Here is a 17,854-nt window from a genome sequence, read left to right as displayed (position 1 = left end):
ATGGGTGCTTGATAAAATTTCAAATTGTCATAAACATACCATGAAGCTGAAAAATCAAGACATTTATATATGATATGACACAAATTGTCAATCATATATCAGAGAATTTTATTTTGTATAAAATTAATTATATACTTAATAAGTAATACTTTTAATGTTAATAATTAAAATTTTAAAATACATACTCGATTTCCAACATGTCGACGACGAGTGGACATAGGTGATCTGCTATGACTTCTGTAATAATCTCGATGACGATCACTAAAAACAATTATGAAATTTCATTTAATAACATATTTAAGTTTCAATTACTATTTTTTCTTTAATTTTATAAATATAAATCTGCTGAAATTTACTCAGAATACGATATAACAAAGCACTTAAGACTGATATTGTAAATCTCTCATTTTAAAAGGTTACTGAATCAGAAAGTTAATACTGATTATAACAACAAAAATAATAAATTTGCCTCAAGCTAACTTATTACATAGCCTTGAATTTTTTAATGTCTTCTCTAATTTCACTCAAAGTAGTTTTTCAATTAGAAATTCTTTATCTAGTTATATTTTTAAATCTTTCATTGATGTAATTTATAGCAGCTTTTAATTTAATATATGGATATTTTGAAATCTCTGGTTTTTAAAAGCAAGCTCTGAATAAATTTAACTGCAGTTTCAAAATTTTGAGAAATATTTCAAAAATCCATAACAAATTTCAAAGTGTAAAAATGAATACTTCATTACATTTCAATCTTATTTCTCATATATCTGTCATCATTACATCCAAGTTACTTCTTCTATTAAAAACTTTTAGCTAAATAACTAATATGCAATTAGCTTTTATGATTTATCTTAAAACTTTGAAATTTAGCAGCATATTTTCATTTAAACACAAAAAGCATTATTAATTTATCATGATTTGTTTTACATGAGTTATTTCTTTCATTAAATTCACATTATTATTAAGCAAATTTTTTAAACCAACAATTTTTCTTCAAATTACAATAATGAAGTTGAGTGATAGCTGAAGCCTTAAGACAATTTCTCTAGGCAAAGAAACTCAACTTCCTCAGACCCGAATTCAATCCTTTAAATTTAAATCAATTGATATAGATCATGCAATACAATCCTGTACACTTATTATTTCTGAATAATTTAACTTTAAAAATAATGGCTATTCCTAAAATAAGTTTCCTAACAGCAGTAGTAAAGGATCTTGTCTGTTTCACTTATTTAATTTAGACCAAACAAATGAAAATTAAGAATACAGATGATTTATTTGGAACAAACATTCAAGTAAGAGCTCAAGTTTGAGTTGGATGAAGTAAATAACTTGCTAAGAAAACAATTTACTGTTTTTAACTTACCGTTAAAGGAAACCATGGGTTCTTTGGCTATTACAATGGATTATCTTACTTCTCACTTAGGCATTGATGGCATTTCATGGATGACTTCATTTTTATAAAATGAAATCTAATAATCACAACATTTATTGTAATTATGAACTTTTTAAAAACACAGATTCCATAATTTTACATTAACCCATTTATCCTTCTGTGTTTTTGATCACAAATTACAGAGGAACTAATTACCTGATCTTTGCTTTGAAGAAAGCATCTTATTTCTCATTTTTAAAAATTTAAACATGAAGAGTCATTATCTTAGCTTAACTGGAATCTGATGTCTTCTAACTGAAGCAAATTTCATCAAAAAGAGTAGATAATTTTCTTTGAAATAAATGAGAAAGATTTTTTCTTCAATTTCTACTTTCTTAGTTTACTTATGAAGATCAAATATATTTTTTAAACAATCTTGCCATAAAAATTCAAGACAGGAAAAATTAAGATTTTGAAACATCCAATAATATCCAACAAACAAATGTTCCATAATTCAGCAATGAATATATATTCAAAGATGATAATGATTTTATAGCTGCTTCATTTTTAAATGATTGCTGCTTTAATCACATATAAAATTATGATTTTCATTCAAACATTTAAAACTTTGCTACTCACATAATATTCAAACAAAATTTTGAAATTTTTTTTCCTTCCAAAATCCACTAAATTCCACAATATATTGTAATTGTTGCCAATGCTAGCAGTTTCAGTTTTTTTTTTTTTTTATAATTAAATAAAGTGATTGAAATAATATTTGTAAGTACAGTATATACATTTTTATCAAGTGTTTAAAAAATGTTTCTTATAATTACTTATATTGATAAAAATTTCTTGTTTTCCTTGTTTACTTACAAAAGAGAAATGATGTTATCTTGATATTACAATAAAATGGTTAAACAGATCTGAAATCTCAATGAAATGAAAATGTTTTAATTAAAATTTTGTATCGTCAAATTTCTAAATTTTTTCAAATGAATTTTTCAAAAGATGGAGAAAAACAGCAAACCAACCCAACCAAATTAGCTAGGCTTACTGATCAGCAAATAAATTTATCACATCTTTTAGTTATGATTCAGAAAATTCATAATTTATGTTTTGTTTCATAACTCTGAATTTATATATATTTTTTTGGTTATCATCATTATCAATCACAAAAGTTGAATTGATTACGAATAAATCTAATACATTGAAACTTACATATATTTTACATTAATTTAAATAATAATTGCATTTTTTTTAAATTGAATTCATTCCTATTTTTGGTCAATTAACAAGTTAATTGATTCATGTTGTTCATACTATATACTTATTTCATTCATTTTCTATGGTTTGTAAACTGAATAAGTTTTTCATCACTAAAACCAGCTTGTAGAAAAAACTATACTACTGATATCCATTTTTAATGTGTATGAAAGAACTTTTGTATTCAAAAACAAAATTTTAATCCATTCAAAAAAAATTTATAATTTTTTCCAAACATTCTTAAATAACAATAACTAATCAAAACAAAACACAATACCATCATCAAATTTTATTACGAATAAGACAAATTTAAACCCTGTATTTGATAATGTCTGAAATTTTACTTTAGAAATAAACTTATTACTGTGTTCTTTAACAACCAAATTACAATGCAACTAACTTTCAAATCTTAACCATCCAAATATAATCTAAACCTATTCCTTTGTATCTCATTTTGTTATATACTTATATGAATAATCACTGATTTTCCTTCATTTTATTTTATCTAAAAATAATGCCATTACAACTAAATAATATAAATAATTATAATTTTATTAAAATTTAATTTCAGTATCATCATTAAAAGATAATCAAATTTTGCAATCAATAATTCCTTTTATAAAGTATTACATAAACCAACTACTCAAATTTATATCAGTAATAAGAAACCAGAAAAAAAAATTTTTAATTAGTATAAAAATTCAGTTTAAAATAAGATAAATTCTATAAGCTTATGGTATTTTCTAATACTAAAATCCTATTAAATAAATCTTTCCTTCAAATTTTAATATCAATAACAAATTCAATTTAAAAATTCTGAAGCAAGTTATAGAATCCTAAGCTAGAAATTTTTCAGATGCATTCTGCAGAGAAAGAAAATTTTGTGGTTATCTGTGGTTTGGAAGAATACGGGCCAGTATCAAATGAATTGGTCTTCATTTGATACTGGCCCTTATTCTAACTAAATTTCTACAAATTTTTGAAAGCTATGGCAACTATATCCATAGTTTTTTATTTGCATATATATAATCCAAGTAAACAAAAATTTAACATCTCTAATATTTACAGTAAAGAATATAATAATTTGTTTCAATAACTACATCTCTCTTATTTGACCTATAACTTACCTAAAAATATTTTGTTAAAATAAATTTATGCCTTTGTTTTTATATATGAATAATTTATTTTTGATACAATTTTTTTGGGGCACTCATTACTATAATTTTATAAAAGTTTTCAAAAAGTATGGTTATTCAAAATCAACACTTAAAATATAAATTGAACTACTAATCAAAACTTATCAACAAGCAAATATTTAAGCATGTAATATTTTATATATATAATTTTTAAAAAAAATCATCTGTGTTCATTAAATGTTACTTAACAATTACATTTAAAATGTTTGCAGTTTTTAATGTATATAAAATTTTTATAGTAATTCAACTGTTTATTGTCTTTAGAAGTTGTTTATAAAATCTTTAGATTTAAATGTTTAAAGAACTCACGTTTATACAGCATTAATACCATATTAATTTTTGAAACCAAGTTTTTTTTTCTAATCTAAAATCTCAGTACAACTGAAGCAGCATCAAATTAAAGCATGAAAATTATTTATGGACTAAATTCTTCACTCAAAATAAAAAGCTTAATTTTAAAAACCTATATAAATNTACGTAGTCCTTCACTCAAAATAAAAAGCTTAATTTTAAAAACCTATATAAATGTATATATATATAATTTTAAAATTAAAAAATATATATATACATATTTTTAATTTTAATTTGACATTATAGATTATGAAGTTTTATTTTGTGTTATTCCCTCGTGGCCAAATGAAACCAGAAAGACTCCAGCATAAAGAAATCAGTACTAAGCTTCTTTACTTTTATGATAGAATAGCTCTCTAATCTGTGATATTGACTCAAACATTATTCAAATAGAAAAAATAATTACAATATGCAAATTCCTTTGAATTTCTACAAAATGATCTAGCAGCTCATATTCTGGCCCATAGCATTTTTTCAAATACTAGCACGAAGTTTCACTTCTGCCACTTCACGGTATGAAACAGAAGTATGGTTTCTTCTTTTGTGCAAATAAAAATTTGATTAAAACGGAAGTATTTTCCAAAATTCCTCAGTCTCTAATATTTTCATTGCTGGTATTCGCTTTTACTTCAACAATGCATTCAACTTCATTTTTCATTGAGTTTTTTTCCTCCCACACTTTTTCACTGCTATTACTTGATTTAGCAGTAAATCAGTATTTTCTTTTCTTTCAAACTTCCATTTTCAAACCAATTATCTATAATTAAAGGCTAATATTTGCAAATTATAAATTTTTTAAAAAAATAATGCAAATCAACTGCAGCACATCACTTATATTGAAGGCTGAATTAAACCGATTAACTATTGTGTTGAATGAAGCTATATGAAAGAAAGCTACCACTTTGAAATTTATGCTATTCCTTAATATTTAAATTTTATGTTATATAGCATAATTTCTGGAAGTTACACTGTTAAAATTGAATAAAATTAAGTAAATAATTTATTAAATAATTCTGTACAACTTATGCACACATTTACTTTCTACTTTTATTTCTTTAAAACAGTGATCTTTAATAAACTTTTACACTTCTTAAATACTAGCTATTAAAAACATTATTTGTATTAGATAAATAAATGAATTGATAAAGTACAAAATTTCTTGCTTTATTATATTAATACCTCAGTATTCAAAATATACAATCAAACCTCAATTTAATATCATCATTTGTTGCCTCTGAATTGGTACTATATCTACAGTATTTTTGCAGAATGACTGGCATGCAGCATATAAATGGGAGAGATCAGCATGCTGGTTAAACTGAGACTAAAATATATAATAAAATTAATCAGACCTAACAAAACTAGTTGTTAATTAAACATTAAAGAAAACATTCTTCCAAGTACATTAAAATAACATTGTAATTTGACTGACTTAAAATCAAAAAGAGAGTTTTTGTTTACAAGACAATTAACCACTTATTGACAGTAAGTAGTAGTAGTAGTAGTAATAGTAAGTGTGGTCTACACTTACCACTACATTGACCTTAAAAATAACACCTTCCTCTCAAATTTCATACAAAGCCAGTTAATCAGTGTAAAGTTGAAATAATTTACAGAGAGAATATTAAATTTAATATGTTTATTTTTCCATTTTTGAATCAAATAATAATAATACACAAACAGAAAAAAGCACTTTCAGAATTCCAAGAGTACAGTCGACCCCCCTATAAGATATAGATACGTTCCAATTTATTAGGAATTTGATTTCTTACAAGTCGTTCCAATCACAGCCCGACACGTGTCAAGTTTACGGACTACGGCTGATTGAAAGGTTTTCTTCCATAAAATTAATCAATTCTACACTAATCCGACTCAACATTTCCAAAATACGTATATTTTTTCGTAGTTTTATAGGAATCGTAATTATAGGGACCGTAATTATAGGGGGGGGGTCGACTGTACTTTACATAGTTAGAAAGAAAACAAAATGAAGAAATTAAACGTATAATTTTAGTTTTTGCTGTAATGCCGACAGTTTCAGTTTTAGAATAAAAACTCTTTCCTTTTTATGTAATGTATCTCATTCATTTTTTTAATGCGCCCTCTAAAGAGGAATGTATAACCTCACTTAAACTGGCATGTTGGTTTTTACCATATGGAAATATCTGATTTCTTGGTCTCCCCAAATAGACTAGCATGCTGGTCATTCTAAAATACAGTAGTCTGACATTAACTTGAGAAATTCGAATAAGAATTACTGCAATAATAATTCTTATTGTTTCAAATTTAAGATAGTTATAATAAATTTCTGCACACAAAGTTTGAATTTGATAACACAACTTTATGACAACAATCAAGAGTTATGATGGCAAATAGTGTGGAAACAATCTGTTTTAATGTTCACTATTTAAATAAACTTTTGCACTATTGAAATAATACAATATTGCCAACAAACTAAAACTAATGAACTCCATATCATAATTAGCCAAAAATTATTTCATGATAAATATATTTTCCTTTACTTATTCACTGAATTAAAATTTTGTATATAGGTGCTTCCCTACTTACAAACATTCAACTTATAGAAAATTTGACATGTCTAAAATTTAAATTTCACATGGTTTCCAAAATTCTTTTGCCTTTCACGAAGTGGCACAGATATTGATAGTGTCATAGTAACAGCATTTTTCATTACTGTTCACAATTTTTATGACTAGTGCTTCAAAAATGCATCCAAAACACAACAGTAAATCTAGCAATGGGGATAAATGAAAGAAGTGTCACTATTACCATGGAAGCTAAACTGGACATTATAAACTAAGCAGTTTAGGTGAAAAGAAAGTGTGTTTGAAACACTCACTACTAAGTAGTACTTTTAGTGTTTACTTGCTCACACTGTAGTAGTAAGCAGATAAACAAGCATATCATCATCTATTAAGTACATTGAAGGATCAAATACTAACAGTAAGTGGTTATTCTGTGTGTAAATGTACTTTCTAGCTTAGTTTTCAACTTGTGACAAAACCTTGGAAACCTAACCTGTTTGTAAATAGAGGAGCACCTGTATTTCAAATTAATCAATTTATTTTGTAGATTTGAAAGTATATTTATTAAAATATATTAAATTATTATAAATAAAATTAACAGTAACTAATATTTAATAGCAATCTAATAATTAAATACTATTTAACCAAAGCAGAAAGACATCTTTATCAAGCATGAAATGTTCTAGCTATATAAACTTGTAAGAAATGGAAGGATTTTTAGATGAAATTCACTATTGCCATAACAGGAAAAATAAAAATATTTTAAATGTTAGAAACTATAATAAATGTAGTATTAAACTGAGTTTGTTTGTACTGAAAAATCATGCATTCGGTATTTTTTGATTTACTTCAAAAAAATTAATGCAATGCTTTAGCTATGAGAATTTTTAACGACACAAAGCTACTCAAAAAAAGCACTACCTAATGTAAAAAATAATTTCATTGTCAAACTTCAAAAATTTGTTTGTTCAATGTTATTAAATTTAGATATATAATGTCAAATGTATTCATCAATAACAGATATCTACCAGAAATTATGCTGATTATTAAATGATTTTAAATTATGATTTCATTCCTTCTAAACAGAGAAAATAATTACCATTGAATAAGCAATATTTTAAAAGAGACTGATTGCAATATAAAAATGAAAAATTTTAATTGCAAAATGTAAATAATGAAACAAAATAATTGCATAACATAGAAACAATTACACAGAAGTTGTTTGAATTGATTTATGTTTAAATTTAGATTAAGTTTTAAAATGATTAACTGATGGTACATTTGATTTTTCCCCCCTTCACATCTTTTACATAATTAAAAAATAAAGGGAATATTGTAAAAATTGTAAATATATGAAATCATATCAATAATAATAAACATGAAATAATAGCATTATATTAAAAATTTAATTTTTGACATTTTAACATCTTGTTCATGGTTGTATATCATAACTGAATGCTACAATAAAAGTTCACTTTTATAAATTACATAGCAGTAAAGAACTAATTTGTACTTTTCATGCTTTGAAGTAAAATTTCAAAACCATGAAAATGAGAATTCCAACATCATTTTATTTTCTTTAGGACAGAAAAAACAAACTTTTAACATATACAGATTTCATTTTTATTATGCAATCAAAACTATATTGTAACTATTTTGAAGTTTTACTACAGCATAAAAATAAATTTAAAAAGTGCTGCTTTCTTTATAATATATGAATTATCTCAGGAATCTAAGCCAAAATTTAAAATTATTTCAGATCATGAAATGATCTAATCTGACAACATTAGAATAATTTTTTATGACCCATGCCACAATTTTTCAAGCATTATTTTAAAATCATTTTAATAATAAATAAATTTACTTACTATCTACGATGTCTAGGAGATCGTGAACGAGAACGGCTGCAGTAATGATGTCTGTGGCGGCGAGATCGAGAACGGCTCCTAAATTTAAAGTCATTTTTATAATTATATAAGTAAAAAAACATTAAATGTTGGTAAATGTTTTAAATATTCATTCTTTACTCACTATAAGAAATAATTTAGATTCTTAATATAAAATACTTTAGATAAAAGAGACAGCACATATTTGGCAAGTTATATTAAAATTTTTTTTGGAATAAATCAACCTACATAACCATGCATAAAACCTCCTTAATTAATAGATTTATTACATCATTACTTTTTATATCTGCACAATAATAAGTTTGTTACAATGAATAAAAAAGTATAAAAATTAATAATATCAACAATTACAATGTAATTCTGATTATAAACATGCCTCATTCTTGAAAATCTCTTATAAATAGGAATTAGGGTGGTTGTTATGGAATTGCAGCTTGTTTCTACAAATTTCAACCTTATTAAATCAAATACATTCTTTATAGAAATACCTATTACTTAATTTACTACTACTGGAATTAATAATATTGTCTCAGTATTAAATCCACTGAAGATTGGAGTTGAACAACTAGAACATAGAGATGCTAATCTCCTGTCTACAGAAAGAATAATCACTTTTATTCTAGAATATAATTCTTTCTTCTTAAAGAATCCATCATGAAAAGAAATGGACAAAGAGAGAAATGTACACCTGATCAACTTGATAAAATACTTGACTAATCCTAATTCAATTTCAGAAAAGGCTGATCCATTTCTAACTTGACCTGTAATAAAATTTCAATATATACATACTAAAAAAAAAAAAAAAAGACTTGTTTGAAATAACTAGTCATAGAACAGAAAACTTGAACCAACTCTTCCTTTCCCTCAGTTTCATTCCAGCAACTTCAATTGAGGAGGGAGAGCTTTTTCTGCAATGAGACATTTGTCACAAAATTACAAGCCTGATTCTGTGACAACAACAAGATGTTTCTTTAGGCCAGGGGATGGCAACCTGTAGCACGCGGGACGATTTTCAATGGTACTCTGACTGAATAGAAATGTAGTAAAAATTATATTAATATTTTAATTATTAATTGCAAATTTAAATAGAAGTCATAGTTCAGCAAAAGACCGTGGTACATTAAAACGAATCTTTTGTTTGTATATTTCTATTACAGTGCATGTGATGCAAGCTTACATGAAAGAACATAATTCAATCAATAACTTAACTTCAAAATTACACATGTTTGAAGTCTTGTTATAACCAGAAAAATTTTGATAACATATGTAATAAACTTGGTAGAATCATGTCAGCACTCGGAATAACACTATAACTTATGTTCGGCACAATAATGTTAAAAGTTTGCTGACCCCTCCTTTAGCCAATACTATAAATTTAATTAATTTTCTTTTTGGGAATTTTGTGAAAGGTTTTTATTTTATTTATTTATTTTTGCAAGATTTTTTTTTCTTTTCTTTTTTCAATGAAAATTAATAAATAAATAAAACTCAAGTCTTGTTTCTAACTTACTGACTAGTTTTTTCAAAATAATAAAGTTTCATTTAAAAAAGGGATCTGATCACAGGAATTCTCAGAATTTATTATTCTATCTCCCAGGAATGACAACTGCCAGGAAATTGAACAATCCTAATAGGAAAAGGTTATTCCATTATTTCTTAGTCAAAATTTGTACTTCATTCCAGTATAACCCATTCACACACTACCTATGTTATTCAAAAACTTAGTTTATAAAAATTTAAAGTAAAACTTCACAAAAAGTCCATTACATGCTTTCTTTTAATTCTTCCTTTAAAGAGACATATTTGGTAGATATTTCCAAAACACAGAATTTTGGGACTACTTACTGAATGTGCACCATTCAAGACGCCATTGCTTAAGCCTATTTCCGTTGTGCAGCAGACTGCTGAACAGCAGACATGTACAAAACATGTCACATGACCTCACTTCATCACACAGCTGGAGTGAGTGACATCTGACTTATTTCCTAACAACTTATTCTTCTATCAGAAGATTTCATTCTTTTGGGACAAATTTTGCAGTATCATCTTTTTTAACATGTAATTCTTGAATCTCATTTTTTCTTTTTGGATTCTTTAAAATCCAAGGATCACAGTTTGAGTTAAGATTTAACAATAATAATTTATTGAATTACTTTAAAATTCAGATTAAATGCTTATAATGCTAAATAAATACTAAACTGCCGAACAATCGCCTAAATATCGGGCTATTATATGGCTAATTAAATTATTAGAATAAAGTAATTTGTCATTAGAGGTAGGCATTAGGCACCATCTCTTAAGTAAATTAATAATTAAAATTAAATAAATAAATTATTAAATTAATTTTAATTATTAATTTACTTAAGAGATGGCGCCTAACGCCTACCTCTAATGACAAATTACTTTATTCTAATCATTTAATTAGCCACATAATAGCCGATATTTAGGCGATCGTTCGGCAGTTTAGTAGTTATACTATTCGGGCTTTGAATGTTGTTAGCTAAATAAATAATTATAAATTTGTTATTTACAAATGTATGTTTTATGTAACTAATGTTTTAATTCAAAATTTAACCAAAATTGAGTTATAGTTATTGTGATAATCTATAAGTGTATCATAATAAAATTATCATCATTAGCAAGACACTTATTCTTTGTTGTCTATACTAATATTATAAAGAGGTAAAGTTTGTAAGTTTGGATGTAGGAGGTAATCTCTGAAACTACTCATCCAATTTCAAAAATTTTTTCACCAATATTTAGAATGGACCTTCAGGGTGGATATAGGCTGTATATTATTCCATTAAACATTCAGATAAATTAATTAAGAGATATCATCTAGGTAAACGTTATATTTTTGGTGTCAGCGGGTGGCAAGGGGCAAGACGCATACATATACGAGAAAGGTAACCACACGGCGCAGTCACATGGTCGGCGAGATACATAGTGCAGTGTCCGAACTTGTATATTACAGTAGAGCATCGATTATCCGAATCAATTGGGGACTGTGGTTGTTCAGAAGATCAATGTTTCAGATAACCGATTATGTACGAAAAAATATATTAATTTATCCCATCTTGACATTTTTCTCTGTTGCGTGTCGCTTCGAATTTTCGTCGATGTTAAGCCTAATGAAGACTATTGTGTCGTTAAAAATAATTTTTTTATTTTGTACAAACAAAATAAATATATTGAAAAATATAAAAACAATAAAAAATTATACTTCAGAAGTTAATTTAGTATCAAAAATGTAAAATATTTGAGTAGCCCAAGACATAGCCAAAGATTGGCAAAAATTTAAATTTGCCGACTGGAATTCTTTCGGATGATTGACTTTCGGATAATCGACGCTCTACTGTATATAGATGTCGAAATTCTCCCCACAGAGAGAGGGACAAAATTAAGGCTTACCGTGAAGAACTCTACTTCTATTATACTATTTTAGATGCAGTTTTTTTGCATTTTAATAGGGTACATCAGGAGAATGTACACTAAGAAAGGATTTTTCAAAATTCCCTCCCACGGGGAGTGTTATACATTTATAATAGATACATTTTGAGCCACAGCAACGCATGCCCAGGTACAGCTAGTTTCATATAATCACAAAAAATAAACGGAGTAATAACTGCATTTTATAATTATTTATATAACAGTTATTATCATTTCACAAAAGTACTGTTCCATGAACACAAAAATTGAAAAGCGTTGCCCTAACATATGTTACATCTTTGGTTTAAATCAGTGTTTCTCAACGAGGGTGATATCGGTTTTCCATGTTGAGGGAGCGATTTGTAACAATTTATATTTTGGGGGCAAAAAACAATATTCTGGGTGATATAGTAAAGCATTATATTAAGATTAATTAGATATTTTATTCATTATATCGTACAAAAATTAAATAAATAACATTATACTAGTCACTAGTCTATTCAATGCAGTACGAATTTGGTGTTAGCCTTGGCCCTCGGCATCAGAATTTTGAAGTGAAGGGGGTGATACTACGTAACGGTTTTATTGACGATTCATTAGAGGTTGAGAAACACTGGTTTAAATAAAACATTTTATTTCCAAACAGAAAAAAGTCTTTATATGATAGGGTATGTTATATAAATTTAGTTTAAGTTAAATTTTAAAATAAAATAATTAGTTACATAAAACATATATATTTATCAATTTAGATAACAAATTTAGAATTATAAGCATTTAATCTAAATTTTAAAGTATTTCAATAATTTATTATTTTATTTGTTCTGTTTTTTGCAGAGTTAATCTTAAAAAATAAATTGTCATCATCAAATCTTAACTCAAACTGTGATCCATGGACTCTTCAAAGTCTAAAAAGAGATGAATCAGATGTTAAAATATGATGTCACATCTAAAGTTAAGACCAAAAGAATGAAGTCTTCCATAAAAAGAATAAGTTGTAAAGAAATATGTCAGAGATGTCACATGGCTGAAGCGAATGACTTTTGTGGGTGGTAGTTATGTTACCAAGTATTGTCACATCACACATGCATCAACCATTCAGCATGCTACTCTATGACAAAAACAGACTTAAGCAATGGCATCTTAAATGGTGCAACCTGATAAATAGTTCTATGATTTTTTGTTTATAGCAGAACCAACCATATCATACTAACATATATAACAAACTCTAAACATGCTTTTGTTAAGTCATTAACACTAGTCAATCAATTCTCCAATTTATTGAAGTGACAGAGGCAATGTTAAGGTATTGTGATCTATTCCTTGTTTTTTATTGTAAATTTTTATCTGCATTTCTTAAACCTCTATTGCTATGTATTATTTATCTTTTCATATCATAATTGTAGTGTTTACAGTTACCAATGTTACCATTTGTAACAACCCACATTAACTATTTTGATGAGTAATTCAAATCCAGAAAGCCATAAAAATAAAAAATTGTAACAACACACTATAATGTCCTTATTTTTCAGAATTTAAATTTCAAAGTCAAAGAAAGAGAGATTTTAATAAGTTTCTTACACAAATAAATCTCAAAAAATTTATTCTTCCAGGAAAGACGACAAACAACTATTATACTAAAAATTCTGATCATTTAATAATATCAATATTTGCCAACAAAGTTGGGAGAGAGAAATGGTTCCTGAAATATAACGTGCTGATTCTGAAGTATCAATCAATCATCATATAAGACACTCCATTTCAGCATAAAATATTTAGAAAAGTATTTTGCATATTTGTCACTTACTTCCAAAATTCCTTTTACTATACTCTGTTTTAAAAAGGACGTACAAACTATAATTAAAAACTAGTACTATGTGCAAACCACAATCTAAATATATAAAATTACTTGTCTTGACTGACTCACTGATTCATCATCACCCAGAGCAAACCACTGAACCTAGAGGTAAAATTTGGTACACAGGGTACGTCATGGAAATGCACATTAAGGGCTGTTTCACACTATGGACCCACTGATCTGACTCCAAGTCGCGTTGCCATGGCAACAGCAGTCGACCAACCGACTAGCAGTTCCAGTCGAACAGATTTAAAAAGTTAAATATTTGTAGTCAGGTTGGAGCAGTCGGTGAGCTACAGCCAATGAGAGCTTCAAAACTACAACCAACCAGACTTTGGATATATGAAAACTATTGAATCAATCAAACATAACTTTACATTATATATACTTCTAACTCATTTAAATTTTCTCTTGTACCTTATTTCTTTCATAACTGCTTAAATTTTATATGGGAACATAAATGACTAATATATATATATATATATTAAAAAACATTATCGACATAATGAGAAAAGATGGTATTATTTAGACTTTTTGGAAGAATTTATAAATGAAATAAGATAATTTACGCAAAGTTTAACCAAGTAGATTACAAAAATACTTTTAAAAATTATAAAAACGATTTCTAACTCCCGTTCTGATTGGTCCTTACAAATTGGCCACTGACATATAATCGTACTCAATGTGAATGCTTCTATTACTAGTCAGTCCGATTATAGGATCGGTCGGGTTGGACCAATCAGTTATAGTGTGAAACAACTCTAAGAAGGGATTTTTGGAAATTCCTTCCCCACAGGGGAGAGGGAGAGGATTAAGGCTTAACCTGAAGAATGGCTTCTACTGTACTATTTTAGATGAGATTTTTTTGTTTTCAACTACAGTTAGTCTTTATTGAGTACTTAGGTGTATTAAATTGATAACATTTCAGACATTGTTATAAATATTTTCATATATTTCGATTTTTAACCAAATGTTTGAACCGTTTTAAATTTGAATTTGTTATTGCATATTGGTTCAATTATAGAATGATTGTAAACGTTCCAGAAAATTAATCAAATTGAAAACAGTTTGTTTGATTCTCAGCAATTCTCATCATTCTCAGCGGTAGGTGTTATATAACAATTACCATGGTTGTTGAAATACTTAATATAAATGGAGTTTGCTTCAAAACCACTGTGAGCAAAACAATTTCTAATATTTAATTATAGCCTTCACATAGCCCAAGAATTTGGCATATTGTTTGGCATGTTTATCAAACATATTATCTGTGATTTTTTTTTGTTTTCTGCAAATTAAATTCACATTTCAGGTTGGTTCATTCCATGTTACAACAATTACACGATGATGATAATTCACATTCCTTAATGTATATTGTATAATTGCCTTTGAATAAATGTTATACATAAAATACAGTGGAACCTCGCTTAACAAGTATAATTCATTCCAGAATCTTACTTGTAATGCGAAACACTTGTTAAGCAAAATAATTTTTCCCATAAAAATTAATGTAAAATACGATAATGCGTTCCATGACGAAAAATACTCAAATATATTATATACAGTATAATGTTTATTCAAAGAAAATTACACAATATACATTGTTAAGAAGTGTGAATCATCTTCATCTTTTCTTCTAGCACAGAATAAACCAAGCTGAAATGAGAATTTGATTTGCAGGGGGGGGGGAATTCAGATATGTCTGATGAAGACGCCAAATGATATGCCAAATTCTTAGGCTATGTAAAGGCTATAATTAAATATTAGAAATTAATTAATTTGACTAGAGGTAAGCAGTTATATGGCCATCTCGTATTAAATTTAATAATTACCGTATTTTTCGCCGTATAAGACGCACTTTTTCTCTCCAAAATCGGGGGGAAAAAGTGCCTGCGTCTTATACGGCAAATACAAAAGCCCACCATGGCCCTCCGCTGCCCCTCCACTTCTGCATACATACATAACCGCAGGAATACTCGGCCACTCCATTCCCTTCCACCTCTTGGCGCCGTCTGATACCAGGAAGCTCCGCTCTGCCTCGCGCTGCGATTGGCTGGGCGAAGAGGCACGTGCCTTCGCTCTCTCCCGCGCTGGCTTTGTGCACTTTTTAGAGTCTCGTAAGCCAGCACGGGAGCGGGAGCGGGTGAAGGCACTCGTCTCTGCGCTCAGCTAATAGCAGTGATATATGTAGTATGGTATATCTGAATGAAATATATCATATTTCATACAACCCCATCAAGATGTCAAAGCAGAAGAGACTGGCATATAAAGTTGCTTTTAAGCTGTTTGCTGACTGTTTATGATAGTAAAGATAGCTCTTAGTATGTTACATGGTTGACATAAAATTTTTCTTAACTGCTGTTAACTTTATACAGTTGATATAAAATATTTTACTACAGAATTTGGTTCATAATCTTTTTTTTTCTGAATTTGCCTCCTTTAAAATTGGGTGCGTCTTATACGGCGAAAAATACGGTAATTAATTTTTAATTTAGACATTTCTAAAATTTAATTTTGAATTGGTCATTAAATTTAATACAAAATGGCGTGTCTATTATATAATGGACTATGATTGTTGTGTTCATACATATGCATAAACATCAAGTTTGGAAAAATGTGTGATCACGAGTGACACTAAGATGCTAAAGTGCTGGTGAAACGAGTGCTAAACACAGACTGATGGAGCATGTGCACAATCCAGGATTTCCTCTCTCCTTGCCGCTCATTAAGTGAGTCAAATTTTTACAATTTGTTTTGCTTGTGATGCGAAATGCTTGTTAAGTGAGGTTCCACTGTGAGTATTTTTTCAGCGTAGAACACATTATCATATTCTACATTAAGTTATATGGGAAAAATTGTTTTGCTTAACAAGTAAGATTCTGGAACAAATTATGCTCGTTAAGCGAGGTTCCACAGTACTGCAAGGCCCATGGCAACCATCCCTCCTGTCCCCCCTCTGATAGGCTCTGATCTTGGTTATAAAGTTATGGACCCCATTTTTATTATATTGTTGAATTCTTCATCGCAATAAATAGAAAGTGACAAAGTTTCATCAAAATCAATCAATCAAATTTTGAGATTGATATAACACTGTAAATGATATAGAAGAGGCTTTCACTAATGATCCATCTCAAATATTCTAAATATTAAAAACTAGTAAAATAATATAATTAATAACAACCTTTCAAGTATTAGTAACAAAACTTTTTTAAAGTTTATTTGAACTTTTAAAAAGAATATATATTTATTTTAAATTTACAAATGACTTTTTCCTTCATAAATCTACAAGAAAACTTAATTTCAATAGTATAATTTACAAATATTACCTTGAACGAGAGCACGAATGACGTCTACGTGAATAAGATCGAGAATACGAGCGTGATCTAGATCGTGAGCGAGATCTACTTCGTGGACTCCTGCTACGTCGACCATCCTCACCTACAGGTGATCTGGAACCCGGAGGAGAAGGACTTCGTTCCCCTGAATGATGAGATCCATTTTCTTGTGGACTTGGGCTTGTCTGGAAGTTATTTTATAGAATTAAGCAACTTAAGCATACAGCATAATATTGATTTTATGTATATAATTTAAAATTTCTACAATGATTATATTAAATTACACATTAAATAAACTATATTACATTTTACCCAGACCCAGAATTTTTGTGTGGTCATTATTAATTAATAAACTATTACAGTAAAATTTAATTTCAATAAATTTTAAGTTAAAAATACGAAATGTCAGATTTATTTTTGTATTAAACTTCTACTTGATTTTAAAAAATTCTTTGTATAAGCAATAAATATTTAAATCAAAATTTAGAACAAAAATTTTTAAAAATTTTTCTTCTAAATTTTGATTTAAATATTTATATTCTATATTAATTCTGAATTTCAATTGTTTTCTATTTAGGAAAAAAATCAAATATAATT

General features: G+C 27.6%; 1 protein-coding gene across 2 annotated transcripts in view; it reads right to left on the bottom strand.

Annotated features, from left to right (window-relative positions):
- Window positions 1–17,473, bottom strand: part of LOC111614239 (transformer-2 protein homolog alpha-like) — a 29,572-nt gene extending 12,099 nt beyond the window's left edge. Inside the window, exons 1-4 of one of the 2 annotated variants that reach the window (XM_023355620.1) lie at window positions 17,249–17,473; window positions 8,603–8,680; window positions 4,595–4,945; window positions 186–261 (exon numbers count right to left, since the gene is read on the bottom strand). In XM_023355620.1, the coding sequence (XP_023211388.1) occupies window positions 186–218 (33 nt within the window). In that variant the 5' untranslated portion in view covers window positions 219–261; window positions 4,595–4,945; window positions 8,603–8,680; window positions 17,249–17,473. The remainder of the gene's footprint in view (window positions 1–185; window positions 262–4,594; window positions 4,946–8,602; window positions 8,681–17,248) is intronic. The other variant, XM_023355619.1, reaches the window with a different exon arrangement.
- Between the last annotated feature and the right edge of the window lie 381 nt (window positions 17,474–17,854).

This window comes from Centruroides sculpturatus, unplaced genomic scaffold (genome assembly GCF_000671375.1).
Source record: "Centruroides sculpturatus isolate CEXI.00-Female unplaced genomic scaffold, Cexi_2.0 scaffold2116, whole genome shotgun sequence".
In the NCBI taxonomy this organism is placed as follows: Eukaryota; Metazoa; Arthropoda; class Arachnida; order Scorpiones; family Buthidae; genus Centruroides; species Centruroides sculpturatus.
This window is presented reverse-complemented; position numbering and strand designations above follow the sequence as displayed.